The sequence below is a fragment of the Macaca fascicularis genome, chromosome 4, assembly GCF_037993035.2.
Source record: "Macaca fascicularis isolate 582-1 chromosome 4, T2T-MFA8v1.1".
Classification (NCBI taxonomy): Eukaryota; Metazoa; Chordata; class Mammalia; order Primates; family Cercopithecidae; genus Macaca; species Macaca fascicularis.
This window is the reverse complement of record NC_088378.1, coordinates 74,860,481-74,875,487: the sequence shown is the minus strand read 5'-3', so window position 1 is coordinate 74,875,487 and position 15,007 is coordinate 74,860,481. Positions and strand designations below refer to the sequence as shown.

The window sequence follows — 15,007 nt, the reverse complement described above, 5'->3', positions numbered from 1 at the left end:
TATGTCAGGTTTTATACTTACAGAATATGTTAACATTTAAAATCCTTTTTAATTCTAAGAACTACAGTGGTTCTCATAATGGTAAAATGTTGTGGTTAACATGGTATACAAACAACAACAAAAAGTATGGGATCTACAGTAATTATAATATAGAGACTCTTTTTATTTTCATTGACATGAAGGAAGTACTGTACATCACCTTTGGTATTTGGCCTAACTTTTCTATGAATTCAAAAGGGGTATTTAGTAGACAGCAAATGTTAAATACACTACCAATATAAATTGTCTCTATTTGTTTTGCTTTTAGTAACACAGAAATAGAAATTTTAACACAGAAGACTACTTCCTTATATATGTTCAGTGAATCACTCTAAAACACCACGTGAGATTTTCTAGGAAAGCAATGTTCCATCCTAAACGTAGAAAATAAATAAGCAGAGAAGCCGTCTTTGCTAAGAAAACGAAGTTGAGATGTTAAATCTGTCTGATTTCAAAATTTCCAAATTTCTCACTAAATCTATTCTCTCTCTTTTACTTTCCAGACATAATATCAGAATTGTATTAGCTTGCAAGTCTTATTAGAAAGCTAGTTTAAAATACAGTGTCATTTAGAACCTTCTATCCTACGAAAGTCTCCTCACAAAATATTACCTATCAATCAGCCTAATTGAGATCATACACCAATGAGTACTTGATGAACATTAGTGGCAGATTGTTTTTAATGGCACCGGTAAACTAGCTCTCAACTATGTTTTTGCAAGCTCTACACACAATAATTTTTAACACTTTAAATGTGTCATCATAAACGGTACAGTGGCTATGTTGGAAAATGCTATTCAAGGATGAAGCACCATGATATCTGTAGCTTACTTTGAAGTGATTTAGTAGGAAAAAAAATACACATTAAAAATAAGCACACATATGGGTAGAGTGAGATGTAAAGCAAATATAGGAAAATAACAGTTGTTGGATGTAGATGATGTGAATATGGATATTCATTTACTTCTCTTTCAACTTTTATATTTGCAAAGTTTATGTTTTAAAATATTTTTAAATAGCAATTTTATACTCTATTGGGTTATCTTTAAAAGTGGCCGAATATTTCTTATTTTAAAAATATATGTAGTCTAAAAACATAAATAGAACCAAGACTGTTAATTTTCTTAGAAATTGTTTTTCATAGTTTATTAAGTGTTCTATATTTTCAATTTTCTTTACATTAAAAACTAAAGCTTTCCATCTGAGCTGGCTATGAATAATTAATAATAGTAATTAAACTCAAGAAAACATGAACTCAAGAAGACTCACATAGGTCTTTACACAGTATACTCCATATATTCTGGACTTTGCCCGACATCCTTGTTACTAGACACTAATTCCATTCACCTACCCTCTTGAAAATAACCAGAGAGTAAGGCTTGTCATACTTAACACTTATTTCAAAGCCTGAGGATACTCATAACTTATAAGAAAAATCTTTTTTAAATGTGTAAAGTAAAGCTAACAGGGTATGTGTGTCTTACAGAAAATCATGAACTGATTAGTTTTGTTTTGTTTTGTTTTGGAGCGAGGGTTTAATGAAGAGCTATAGAAGCTTCACTGAACCTCAGAGACCCAGAAAAACTAAGGGAATTTTCAGAATTTAATCACAGTATCTTCTCGCTCACCTCTCCAGATTTTCAGAACATATAGTGGGCATACAAAAGTCAGTAAAAAGCACCAAGGCATGTACCACCTGCCTCTAAAATCATCCAGTTTTCCTATATGCCCTGTTGCAACCACTTATTAAAACAAGGTTACTAAATAAGTCTAATCATTGTTGCTTTTGTTAGATAATAACTTATTTTTCTAGGCATATTTTAACTTCAGCAATAAATCAGGAAATTAGAAAATTAATGAGCTTACGAATGTTGCCTCTACCAAAACATCACAACCTCATTTGACCAAGGCTTATTTAAAATCTCTACTTTCATAACATGAAAATCCCTTTAAAATATATGCTATTAAAACATTTAAATTTGGAAAACATCTGGCATGTCAAACTATTTGGGAGCTTGTGGTTTTAAGTACTTTGTTTGAGGTGGTGTATTTAGAAAGAATTCACTTGTCATTCTCAGGCTTCATAGGGAAGTAGCCCTAAAAAACAAATGTATGTGGTAGTTCACTACAACCATGGAGAATCAATAGCCATCTATTTAATTTGCTAAGACAATGTAAATTAGTAACTTCCAGCCAGATGTGTGATATGCACATCAAACAAACTGCAACCTGTTCATTATGAAAATCCTGTCAACATACACAGAGCCACTTGATGACATTTCATCTAAAGCAATTTCCACATTTGCAGCTATAAAAATTGTCCTAAGAATTTTCATACAAGAAACTGAAGCTGAGACTCATAAAAGGGTAATCAATTTCAGCTTTTCATATTGTGTGCTGTGTATATATGCTTCTGTGTGTTTATTTCCATTTTCATTCAGAGGTATAAAATGTTTTAATGTGCACCATGCTCTTTTTCCTTCTATTAATCATTTATTTATCCTCATTACATCTTTTTAAATTTGATGTAAAGTTGATCCTCTAATTCTACAGTTCTGAAGGAGTATGTAAAGTCAGGAATGACACAATCAACAGAAGAAAAAATGTACACTTATCTACTGGAAAACAAAACAGAATATTTCAAAATGACTCCAAACATAAATTAAGTTTACCCATTGGGAGGTCTAACTTGCATTTGGGTCATTTATATGGGTCTGTGTGACTATATACCCTGCTGTTTGATAGAAAATGATTACTAACCACAGGCACCCACCAGAGAACAGAGTGTATGTGTAACGCTTGTGATGTCTCAGACATACAAAGTACCTTCTTAAAGAATGTCCGTTTCCTTTCCATAGTAAGCAGACGTAATTTTTCACCCTTTAATACTACTGCTTCACAGAGTGGCCTATTTTATGAATTATGCTTTGCCATTCTCTCTTGCATTTATTTTAATAATATGAACAACTGTATTCATAAAATTGATGGTTTTGTTTCATGAAACCCAAAATATTGGTAAATTTTCTGTTTTGTATTAAAATATACAGCCTTCTTGATATTACAAGAATTATATAATATTAATACTGTTTACTAAGATGAAAAAAAGTAAAAGATTATTCTTAATTGTCAGCTACTATTCTTGAATGTTGAATCCTCATCTAAGCCAAATTCATTTTCTAAGTCTATTGAATTAAACTTTCTTATTAAACAAGACACAGAATAAATAGTCTTACTGCCAAGCATAATATTTCCAACTACTACATTTTTAATTTGGCAATTTAAAACAACGTGAAATGAATCTAGTCCTCATCACCTATAGTATAGTCTGATTCCAAATAGCACCCCTTCACCAACTTCCTAATGTCTAAATAGCATTCTACTAAGTGCCTGGTGTGTCAACACTTCCAACTTCCAAAGTAAACAACCTATGAGATTCCCTAAAATCACAAGAATTTCAACCTCTACCAAAAAAAAGGTGGGGGGAGCGCAACTGCACACACAAAAGAGTTCTTCATAAAGGCTTCAACCCTAAGCAACTGGACTTTCACAAACATTATACAGAACGTGCTTTCTTCACCAGCCACACACCAGGCCACGTGATCAACCTGCAGGGCCACACTGGTAATCAGAAACTATTATTGTTTCTAGCAAGAATAAGGCTGAAATGTAGGCCTCTGCAGCCTCACTGTCAGTCGCACCCGCAGGTGGCACCCAGAGCTCCGCTCCTCACTCAGTGAAGCAATTACACCCCGCGCGGGGCCTGGGCACCGGCCAAGACTTGCAGCGTTCGCTGGGGTCCCTTAGCTTTCTGCGAGTTAAAGTCAGATCCTCCTGGTCACTTAAGCCCCCTTTGTGGTTCAGGGGGAAAACCACTCTCTCAGAACTCTTAACTTTGATTGGAGACTCTGGTTAAAATTAAGAACTTCAAATCCCAGATTTGAAAAAATGAAACAGATGTCCTGTTTAACGATAAATGCCTCCGTACGTCGGATCCTTTCCTCTCTCTCTCTTTTTCTTTCTGCCGCATTAAGTTTTATTTAATGCAGAGTTCGCTTAAAAGGTTAAGAGAGAAAAAGAAAGAGAAGAAAGCAAATATGGACTGTGATGGAAAAACTCCTAAATCTTTCTCTAGAATATAACGAAGAAAGCCTCTTCAAAAAGATGAAAGTGTTCGACCTGCCTCCTCTTGGCGCAGCCAGCACTCGAGGGTCAAAACGGCATTCCCAGTGGCCCGAGCCTTGTCTAACCCGGCTGCGCCGCCACCCCGCACTCTCGCAGAGAGCAGGGTCGCCTGGAGTGGGTGAAGGGGTCTCAGTCTTGCACTCACGTGAGGACATAGTTGACGCTGACGATACAGTGTGGCCTGGAGGAGCGGCTGTTGTGCACGATGGTCGCGTAGCTCTGCACCCATACCCAGCCTCCGTGTTTCGCCAGGAACCTGTAGTACTTGGTGGTCACCTGTCCCTTCACCAGCACTGACGGAGAGACAGGAGGCAGATGGTGGTGAACTAGCCTGCTCGGGACTAGTCCCAAATGCAATCCCTGGTGGTGAGAATTGAGGGCCCCCTGTGGGTCCTAATAACCTCACCAGGCAGGAAAGGGAGAGGACAGGCAAATTCCCAAAAGAATTGATTGTCTTGTTATATTGCATCGAGCCCTCCAGTCACCCTTATAGGGATGATACCGGGGTGGTCAGATGTCTTCACCGTTAGCAAAGAGGGGAACACTTATAGCTGGGGGTTTCCTCCAGATTTGCTTTTCTAACTATGGAAGTAAAGCTCTGGGCAGCTAAACTCTGGCGCTCACGTTCCCTGCCCGGGAGATTACGCTCAAAGCAAAGCTGTATCAAAAGCCAGGCGAGTCAACGCAAGTGAGTTCCAGCCTTGGTTTTTGTTCATCTTTAGTGTGGTTCGCAGATGGGAAAAAAATACCAATAGGAGAATAATATACCTTCGCGGGGGGCGGGGGACGGATTTCTCCCAGAAATGCTTCTTCCGCCTGTATTAGTGGCCCGCGGATGTTAGAGAATTAAGTGGGCCCAGTGTTAGAGCAGCCCCTCAGGAGGCCTCACACACCACCACCAACCTCCCTGGGCTCCCACCTGTCCCCTTAAATCGTGGCTCCCCCACCCCCTAACCAGGGGAAGCGCCAAGTTTGCCTGGGTACTGGGCAGGGTGGCGCCTTACGCAAATGGTGCGCGCAGCGCAGGTGGAAGGTGTCGCAGCCGTGCACATGGTGGTACAGGGTCTTCTCAATCAGGTCCTGAGGTTCGTACCCCGTCAGCTCCGCCACCCTGAGGAGAGCAATCCCTGCAGGATGAGTGCAGGTGGGGGTGCAGGGATACCCCTCAAAACACACCCTCGACAGCCCTCTGAGACCTAGCTGTCCGCCCTCACTTTCCAGGGACGGTTCAGTCGCCTCATCTGCAAAATGGGCTCATAGGATAAACGGAAAGCTTTCAGTCACTAAGCAGGGCCGCCCTCAGGCTAAGGGAAGCCCTTTCCGGCCCTGCCCACCCACCTGGAGTCCAGAAAGATGAGCTTCATGTCCAGGCTGGCGCGAAACATAAACATATTGCTGTGTAGCTTGATCTCCGTGACGGCGCTGGGAGGCAGCGAGTGGCCCACGGCCACCAGGCCCACGTTTTGGTAGCAGCCATCGAAGGGGGACATGTCCAGGCTGTACTGGCGGATCTTCAAGTAGCCGCTGCAGTGGATGACCTGAGGCAGAGGGAGAGGGAAGGAGACTCAGCCACAGTGAGGAAGAGCCCCCAAAAGGTGGAGAAGGGGCTGAAACATGTTGAAACTCGACTCAGCCATAAACGCTGTGCTGACCACGCCCATGCACTAAGGAATCCAGTTATTGGTGCTCTAAGATGTCTTAAGAAAGTGACTGCACAGCCACACTGAACTCACCTGGGAGCTCATAAAAAATGTAGAGGCCTGGCCCCACCAACCCTAACGCATCCGAATAGCGAAGTAGGGCCCTGACACCTGCTAATGACGTTCAACGACATTCAAAGTGAGACCCATAGCTTCGAACTAAAGCTCTGGTTTCTAACCTCTTATGTAACGCTACGCATAAACTCTTAGGGATCCACCAAAGTTACCCGCCCCTTCAGAGGCCTTACGAACCCTTAAGGCCCATCTCTACGGGTCACAAGTTCATAGCCACCGCGGCCATCCAATATTGGCACCCAGTTAGACTTTGTCCTTAAGCATAGTCCCCAGGTGTTCACAAAGTTCTGTGGCCCTCGTGGAGAGTCCTGGCCTGCGGCTCCTCGACGCAAGCTGGGGGCGCCCTCGCGGGTAGTCCTATGGGTGGGGACATTCCTCCCACCCGCACGCGCCTCGCTTCTTGCCGCCTCTGACTCCACCCGGAGCGAATCTTCCAGCCACGCACCTTGTAGCCGCCACAGGTGAGGCCGGCGTTACGCTTGGCCAAGACGCACTTCATCCTCAGGAAGAAGGAGCGCTCGATCTCATACTCTGGGAGAGAGGAATGGAGGGAAGCTCAGGACGTGTGATACCGGCGGCGTGGGACGGCAAGCGTCTCTGCCACGACTAATTGGGGAAAAATCACAAGCGGACCGCGATGGGCCTGAGCGTCGCAGGCACATGTCTACCTTACCCTGCACGAAGTGAGAGTGGTAGGGCTGATGGGCGGTGAGCACCGCCGTCATCTCGTCGTGGTCTGCCGGGTGAATGTATTCATAAATGCTGTTTCCGGTCAGCTCTACCTGTAAAGAGGAGGATGTCGCCGCCCCCGTGGCGGTGGAATGCCCGGTGAAGGGACTGAAAGATTAGGCCAGGGGAGCTGCAGGACCATGAGGACAGCAGCCAGAATTCTGGATTCGGCCCTGAGTTCTAATGCCAGCTCTGCTTCTTGCTACCTATTGCAGCCTATCTAAGATTCAGCTTCCTTGTCTATATAATAATAAAAATAGCAGTAACAATGATGATGATAATAATAGCAGTAATAGTAGTAGTAGCAACAGCAGCAGCAGCACCCCGGCAAAGTTCTGATAAAGATATCATGAAATAAGTATGTAACCTCCTCTCATGTTTTCTGGCTTACCACAGGGACTCAAAAAATTAGCCATTGTTTGGGCCTAGGGTGGAAGGTAAAGGAGAAGGGAAGTGGAGAAATGGAGAGACTCAGACCCATTTAAGAGTCTTCCTGCCAGCTGTGAGATGTGCAGCTCCAGGTTTAGAGAAGTACACCCAATCCCCAACCCACCCGCTACCCCTGCTTCCAGCTCTGGCTGTAAACACTGCAGGTGGGATATGTGAACCACTCACCTACCTGAGAAAGACCCAAGTGGACTGAGGCTGTCTCTGAGATGTACATGATCTTCCCATCTGGGGCTACCACGAAGATGAAGCCATCCAGGGTCTGGGGAGGCAGAAACAGAGAGAATAGAGAGCCCTCTGGGCCATCTGGAGAAATGGGAGCAGGAGGACAGAAGTTAGTGACTTTCAGCCCAAAGTGTAGAGAGATGGAGTAGAGCAGGTCTGGCAGGAAACAGGGCATAGAAAACTAGCCACATGAACCCTTTTTGTTCATTCTAAATTTGTAAACATCTGGGGCATGCAGCCCAATGGGAAAGATCCAGAGTAATTGGTGGACAAGGCTAATGCCCTGTAAGACTCAGGATCCACTGAAATGAACAAAGAAAATACATCCATAACACACACACACACTGTCTCTGTCTCTCTCTCTCTCTCTCTCTCTCACACACACACACACACACACACACACACACACAGTTCTGGGGCGGGGGGAATCACAGCCTACATATTCTATAATGAGTAATAGCAGGGTTTGGGACTAGTCGTGTAGTAGGCATTGGTGGGTCAATATGGAAGGGCTGGCAGTCTAAAGTTTGTAGGCAGAAGAAAGCTGGCCAGTGACTCTGGAAAGAGTCCAAGAGAGGCGGCGTTTAGGAGATGAGAGGTTTAACAAGGAGCAAGTCCATAGAGTAGTGCCATAGGGTGTATGTGTGTGTAAGTTTACACTGATACATCAAACTGACAGGCTCTCCATGAAGGAAAGTCTTAAGATTTTCATGGTCTCTATCTTTGTGAATAAGGCCTTAGTCCAGGCAGAGACAAGATGAGTCAGACCCTGCTCTCAAGGAGCAGGAAGTCCATCAGGGGCAACTGGCCTGAAGACAGATATAATGACGACACAGCTGAACAGACAATGCTGAATAGGCAGGCAGCCCAGAGCCTGAGTGACCAGAGGCCTGGGGGACAATCAGGCCTTAGAGGAGCTGATGTTTGAGCAGAACCTTGAACAGAAGCTTGGACTGGAGAAGAGAGAAAGAGCATTCTAGGCAGAAGGAATGAAGGGGCAAAGTCTGCTGGGTCTGGGGATAGGACCAACCTAGTGTATTCTGAGGTGATGAATTTGGTGAACCAGAGACGGCAAAGGAGCTACACCTGCAATAGATTTTGGAGCTTGAAATGTCAACTTGAGAAACCCAGAGTTGCTCTGTAAGCACTAGAGGTCTAACAGAGGTTTCTAAGCAGAAGAAGAGCATGCTTAGATGTGGCATTTGTTTAATTGTATTTTGTTTGGCAGAATGAAGACAGTGATCTGAAGAGGAAGTGGAGGGAAAGAGGAGATCAGAGAAGGCAGCTGCAGCAGAGATGGTCAAGCCTGAAATGGGGCAGTCAGAAGGGGAATATAGAAAGGCGAGAATCTAATTCAAAGATGTTTCTGGATATGGACTTCATTGGTGGCAGAGAGAGGTTTACTTCAAGGTTTCAGTGAAGGCACTAAGCAGAAGGTGGCATCAATAACCAAGATTTAGTGAGATTTTGTATGAGTAGAATTCTAGGGGAGGGAGATAATGCATCCTTGTTTTGGAGATGCTAAACTTCAAGTGTATGCAGATTTCCATTTAGATGTGTCCAGTTTGCAGTAGGAAACAAAAATCTGGAGTTCAGGAGGAGAATCTAGACTAGAGAAACCAGTTGTTTTCATGTGGAGAAAGGAGTTGAGAGGCTGGTGTTGAGTGAGATTACCTGGGTGGCCTTGAAGCTGTGACAGGAGAAATAGAGCTAAACCCTTGGGGAAATTACAGAATTTGCAGGCCAACCAGTGGCGGCGAAATCAAAAGGGAGCAGGGAGAAAGAGAGAGAAGAATCTGGGAAATAGTGCTATTTTAGAAACTGAGGAAAGGAGACAATGTTAAATAATCAGTATCACCTCCTTCAGGTCTTAGTCCGAATGTCACCTTCTCAGTGAGGCCCTCTACAACCATCTCTTATTTTAAAAGGCACTACTCTTTCTTCCTCTCCTCTTTATTTTTCTCCATGGCACCTATACCACTTGGTACACTACACAGTGTACCTATGTGGGCTTGTAAAACTGCTCTCCTTAGAATGTAAACTCCATGAGAGCAGGGCTTTCAGTCTGGCCTGCAACTGCCCCCCCTAAATTTGTGGAATGAGCGAGCTCTGTTAGGATAAGAGATGAGCATCTAATTCAAAATGTGGTGAAGCCAGTGAAGAGCATGATGGGTGGGAGAGATGTCAAACTGCAGGGATGTGGAAGTGAATGGGGGGGGGGTCATTGAAATTGGGAATGTAAGTCAGTCCTGCCAGAAATGTGGGGTGAAGAAGAGGAAATAAATTGGCAAGAGCTAGAAAGTGTCAAGGACAGTTTGGATTTTGTTTTCTTGTTTATGTTTCTGAGGAAAATTAGTTGGGAATATGAAAATATTGGGGGAAGGACATAGAGAAATCTGATAGAAGATGTCTAAGAGTTAAGTGCCTTTCTAGATAAATTCAAAGGTGTGAAGGCCAGGTCAGTGAGAGAATGCTTTGCCCAAGCCCTTTCTTTGTCCCACGAAACTAAAATCTCCTTGGTGTCTTGGAAGGAGAAAGGTATAGGGTAGTGGTAGGAAAAGGAGCTCCTGTCAAGAGATGCTACCCATGCCAGCCCACAGGGAAAACTTGCTTAGTTTCCCCAAATGCTGCTTAGGTTCAAGGCCCCTGGGGGAAGTAGCTCCCAGTGGGCTTGAATAATAATAATGATGATGTTGCAGGGTTGGGACAAATGCAAAATCTAAAATTGCCACTGGGGTTTTGCAATTTAAAATATTTGTTCTGTGACTTAAGTAGGCAAAGAGCAATTTAAAACTGTGAGCATTACAAACCACAAGGTAATGGGAGCCTAGCATTGGTTAGACTCATTATCTGGTGGTGTGTATGTGCTTAAGCAAAGTCCTGCACGCAGCCTGGGCTGGCTTGAAATGAAGGGGAATAGGAAGAAAAGAGGGAACCTGGGCACTACAGGGAGATAAAACCAGTTGCAGATGTAGCTGAATTGGAAAGGTGTGGGCTTAAAGCACTGAGAGAAAAAACAGATTCCTGTTATTTCCTTTGGAAATTCTTCGATTCGGATGGTTCTGTGACCTTGCCTCTTCTGCCTGATCTGGGGTGTTCCAGTTCCCTCAGCCCGATGGAGACAAATGGTGCCCCCTCCCTCGGTTAGGATGCTCTGATGGGGCCTCGTTGGGCTACCTTCCAAACCCAACTTCTCACTTGTCTACTTTGCCTCCCTCTCAACCTCTTGAGGCATCATCTGCAAAAGCTAAAATTTTACTTTGCAGCAGCTATTGGGCTCTGAGAGGGCCCCGTGCAATCCAGATCCCTGTTTTTTGTTTTGTTTCGTTTTTGTTTGTTCGGTTTTATTTTGTTTTTCTGAGAAACTAAAAGCCCAACTCAGGGCCAGACACTCAGACCCTCAAAGCTAATGTGCCGCCGGAAGACCTGCACCTGTACCTGGAGCAGATGGGAGCCCAGTTCTCGGCCAACGTTGTCCAGGGGGCTGGTCCGACTCGAGTGGCCCCACGCCTCGCCAAGCCCTGTGGAGACACAGAAACATCCTGTAGCCACTGAACCCGGACCTGGCAGGCAGTTTGGGACCAAGTCCCGCGACTGTATTACCGAGCGAACACCAGCCTTTTGACTGGATACCATACGGGATCCCTCTCAATGTGGACAGCGGAAGATGGGAGAGTGTACATTTCAGTCCGTCCTCTCAGTTTCTCAGCAGAGGTTAGATTTCGTCTTCTAAACTAGACCTGGTTTCTCAGGGAGAGCTAGGCCCAGGCCAAGGGCCCCCTGGCAGGACTCCAAGTGGCCCAGGTTCGGAAAAAGCCTCCAACACTGCACCCCACCGATAACTTTCGTGTAGGTTCACTAGTGTGTTTGCGGGGGTAAGGGCACTCTGCTTCTCGCCCAAAGTTTTCATCGTCATCCTTTTCCCGGGGCCGAGCTTGTCCCAACACCCAGCGAAAGCCACTGCCAGCCCACAGCGACCTGAGACAACCGGCCAGGTCCAACCGGTCCCTGGGAGGGCTTTCTGATTGGCTGCGGGGCTTCTAGCCACTCTCCTCCCCTTGGCCTCTGGCTTTAATTCCCTTCGGAAAAATTAGTTCCCTGGCGGATGATTTCCAGCCTGAAGTCTACCAGCATCACTGATCAACCCATCTTCCTATTCCTTTCCCCTCCTAGCCCTCTGCCTTACACACAACTCATGCCCCCTACCCACCCCCCTACCACTAAAACCCGCATGGGCTTTTTCTGAAGTCAGTTACTTTGGGGTGCTAACAACCTTTTTGTAGTATTTTCGTTCTCTTCTCGAATTGAGACTCATTCAACTTTTCTACGTTCCGGGTACTGTATTCTATTAACAAAGACCATCTCTTTCTCTCCTTGGTGTTTCCCCGTTAAGATCCTTGGAGTCTTTGCTGCAAACTTTCTCTGGTGATGCCTAAAAAAATAAAACGCTCAGGACTCTTGTGGCCGATTTTTAAAAATTTAATATGGAGTATGCTAGAGTACCCTTTTGTGGAAAGAAAAAAAAAAAGGCAAAAAAAAAAAAACTTTTGAAGGCCTGTGTTAAGCTATTTATGGGTGTTATCTTTTTAATAGTGCTGCTGCTAAAATTATTTTAACTAGGTAGTTACATCCTTTTATTCTTACACCATTAAACAAAGTTTAACATGACCTCCCACACCCTACCCCTCAGAAAGGTGATTTACTGCGTTAAGGAGCAAATCACCAAGAAGTACACAATGATGAACACTGGCCTTGTAATATGAGGTTGGGGGCAGATCTTTCAAAATAAAACATGGAGTTGGATTTTTAAAAGGTGTTGGCTAGGAGCTGCTTCCTAAGCAAGCGATCAAAGCCTTGGTAATGAGGAACCCTGAGCGCCCCTTAAACTCAAATCCGGTCTTTCTGGGTGTTTGCACATCTAAATAAATCTAACGATTTCCCCACCACTCTGCAAACACTGATGCTCCCCGCCCGCACTCGGGACTCCTCTACCTCTCTGGCTCCCGGTCAACTCCTCCCGACTCTAGCCCGCCCCAGTTTTCCTCCCCGGAGTGACTCCACTGCCCTGGTCCCTGGGGTCCTCCTGGACCGTTCTGGGAGGGCCCCCGCCACAGCCACCTGTACACACCCCTTCGCCTTTTCACATTTATCGCTCGCTCTTCCCGTTTCAGCCAACCTATTCTTCGTTTCTATCACGACCTGCTCTTTTCTTTTTAAATCCCGGCTCAGACATACCCACTCAGAAGGAGTGGCAGGAGGGATTGGCTGCGGAGGCCACACGGGGGAAAGGAGAAAGGACCCTGTCGGGAAAGCCGAGGACGCCGGCGACGCTGGCCCTTGGGCTCTCTGGGGCCTACGGAGGCCTTAAACCCCAAAGCTTGGCGGGGACTAAGGGCCGGGGCACTCGGGCGAGCCCACAGAGGGCGGAGACTGCGCTGTGACTGGGAGCAGGTCTCGCGCGGCTCCCGGAAGGGTACGAAGCCTGCGCTGAAGGCCAACAAAACGTCTTCAAACTAACGTTTTGAGGGTCTCCCAAAGCGGCTGTAAGATACCCGAAGCGGCCTCCCAACCAGAATGATCTGAAAATCCCCCCAGGCTGGGCTCGGGATAAATACTCGTTCTGAACTCCCGGTGCCAGCCTAGGCTGTTTGTTGTTTCGGGTTTCGGCCTCATTAGTATGCGCCTACAAGGGAAAATAAGACTTCCCCACTGGTTAATAAACAACCCGTCCGGCACAGGTTAACAGGAGCCTTCTTCCCCTCTCCTGCCCCACCCCCGCCACCTTTTAAGGAACCTTTTGCTTTCCCGGAGGTTTGCCTTCTCTTTCTGTTACCCGTAGAAATCTCACGATTGTGTCTGGGTTAATGTTTTATAAAGGACTGGCTACTCTCGTCTACCTGCCGGGCTTTCCCGATCTAATATCGAGGGAACCTCCCCAAGTCCCAGTAAGGGGTCCCCCCTCCCTAAAGTCTCGAAGTGGGGTAGAGACCTCCTCCGTGGACCCCCTCGCCTCCTGCCTTCGTTGACGCGCTCTGGCAAACCCAATTTCAGTTGGCGAGGGGGTAAGCTGAGATTTCGTTTCTGCACTTGACCTACCGCAGAAAATTCGCAAATCCTTTGATTGTCTGTTTAAAATGAGGAGGAAACCAGCTCCCTTTGCGGCGGGATTACAGTGGGAACAAGATCTAAAGATTCTCTTGTAATTCGGTGAGGCCGAGGGAACGGGGTTTTGCAAAGGAGAAAAGGAGCTCTGTGAGGGAGGCGATAACTAAATCGGGTTTTAGACAAAAGGATTTTCCTCAGCTAAAGTGGCCGAAGACAAAGGAAAACAGAATCTATTTTGGAAGATTTCCAAGATATGCCACATTAACCTTAGCTGATAAATTTTGCTTCTCCCAGGCCCCCCTCTTCCCTTAAAGTCTGGTTTATCATATTTACATAAGTAGCATTAGAAGGGATGTATCTATTATGGATCTAAAGGGCTAGCTCACATTTCCTGTCAAACCCAGGCAAGTTTCACTGTTGCTTTACCCTCCATTCTCGGTTGAGCCATTTCCATTTAAATACCCCCTGACCCAAGGATTACCTCAATGGACTGACTGCACGGGTTTTGTAATTTCCTGAAAATGAGATTTCGATTTATAAAACAAGAAACCAATTAGTAACCAAATGAGGCGAAGTAGATCCACTAAAATTGACCTAATCCCACAGGCACCATTTAGGCCCGTTCTTGGCGAATGAATGATGAGCCCCAGTCTAGCGTGAGCTCAAAGCATCATCCAGCTGTGTTATTGCAAGCAGCAAAAATAAATTGATAGAGCTTTTCCTTCGGAATGAATTTCATACCCTTGACAAAATATAGATTACAGACCCGGCATCATCACCGCCTTCACTCAGACAGGAAAAGGAGGAAGAGAAGAGTGTGTTCTGTTTTTTTAAAAATTTTTCTTTATTTTAATAAATAAACGCTACATCTCAATAGAAATGTATCCTCCTTGCAGTCCTTCCCGGGAACCTTCACCTCCTCAACTAATTGAGGTGCATTTTAGGCAATGGAGGAGGGTGGACGGAGGCGCTGTTTCATGACCTGACCACGACTTGGTGACTGAGGAGGGGAAAGCCCTCCGAGGCTGAGGCCACTGCGGGTCCTGAACAACTTGTCTCAACCAACTGAGTGTCCCTTGAGAGTGTGTAGGAGAGTCTCGTCCGGGGGTGGGGGGTAATCCTGAAAACCCCAAATCCCATGTATCCTTCCGGGCCTGCGCATCGTCGCTAAATGAGTACTGTCCAAGTCTTCCCCGGGCTGAGGCGTTGAGTGGCCTTTGTGTTTAGCCTCCGGGCGCCTCCGCGGCCGGGCTCTTTGGAGAAAAAAAGTGACTACAAATGGGTGCTACCAGCCCGAACCAAGCTCCTGGAGCAGTCACTGGCAGGAGGCCGCTTCACGAACCAAGGCGTACCCGACCCCACCTCTGGCGCTGCTGCCCTCCTCTGCCTGCGGCCCTCTACGGCCAAGGGGCCTGTGTGGTTGACCTGAGGGCATCGGCTAGCGCGCCGGGCCAGGTCTTGTTGCACGCAGCAGCCTGGACCCCACAGTGTGTGCCTGCACTCGG

At 45.8% G+C, this 15,007-nt stretch overlaps 1 protein-coding gene across 1 annotated transcript in view; it reads right to left on the bottom strand.

The window, feature by feature from the left end:
- SIM1 (SIM bHLH transcription factor 1) overlaps positions 1-15,007 on the bottom strand; it is a 77,435-nt gene that overhangs the window by 55,385 nt on the left and 7,043 nt on the right. The window contains exons 3-9 of the mRNA XM_005552277.5: positions 10,836-10,918; positions 7,345-7,434; positions 6,670-6,778; positions 6,442-6,527; positions 5,560-5,759; positions 5,226-5,332; positions 4,367-4,514 (exon numbers count right to left, since the gene is read on the bottom strand). Coding sequence (XP_005552334.3) covers positions 4,367-4,514; positions 5,226-5,332; positions 5,560-5,759; positions 6,442-6,527; positions 6,670-6,778; positions 7,345-7,434; positions 10,836-10,918 — 823 coding nt within the window. The remainder of the gene's footprint in view (positions 1-4,366; positions 4,515-5,225; positions 5,333-5,559; positions 5,760-6,441; positions 6,528-6,669; positions 6,779-7,344; positions 7,435-10,835; positions 10,919-15,007) is intronic.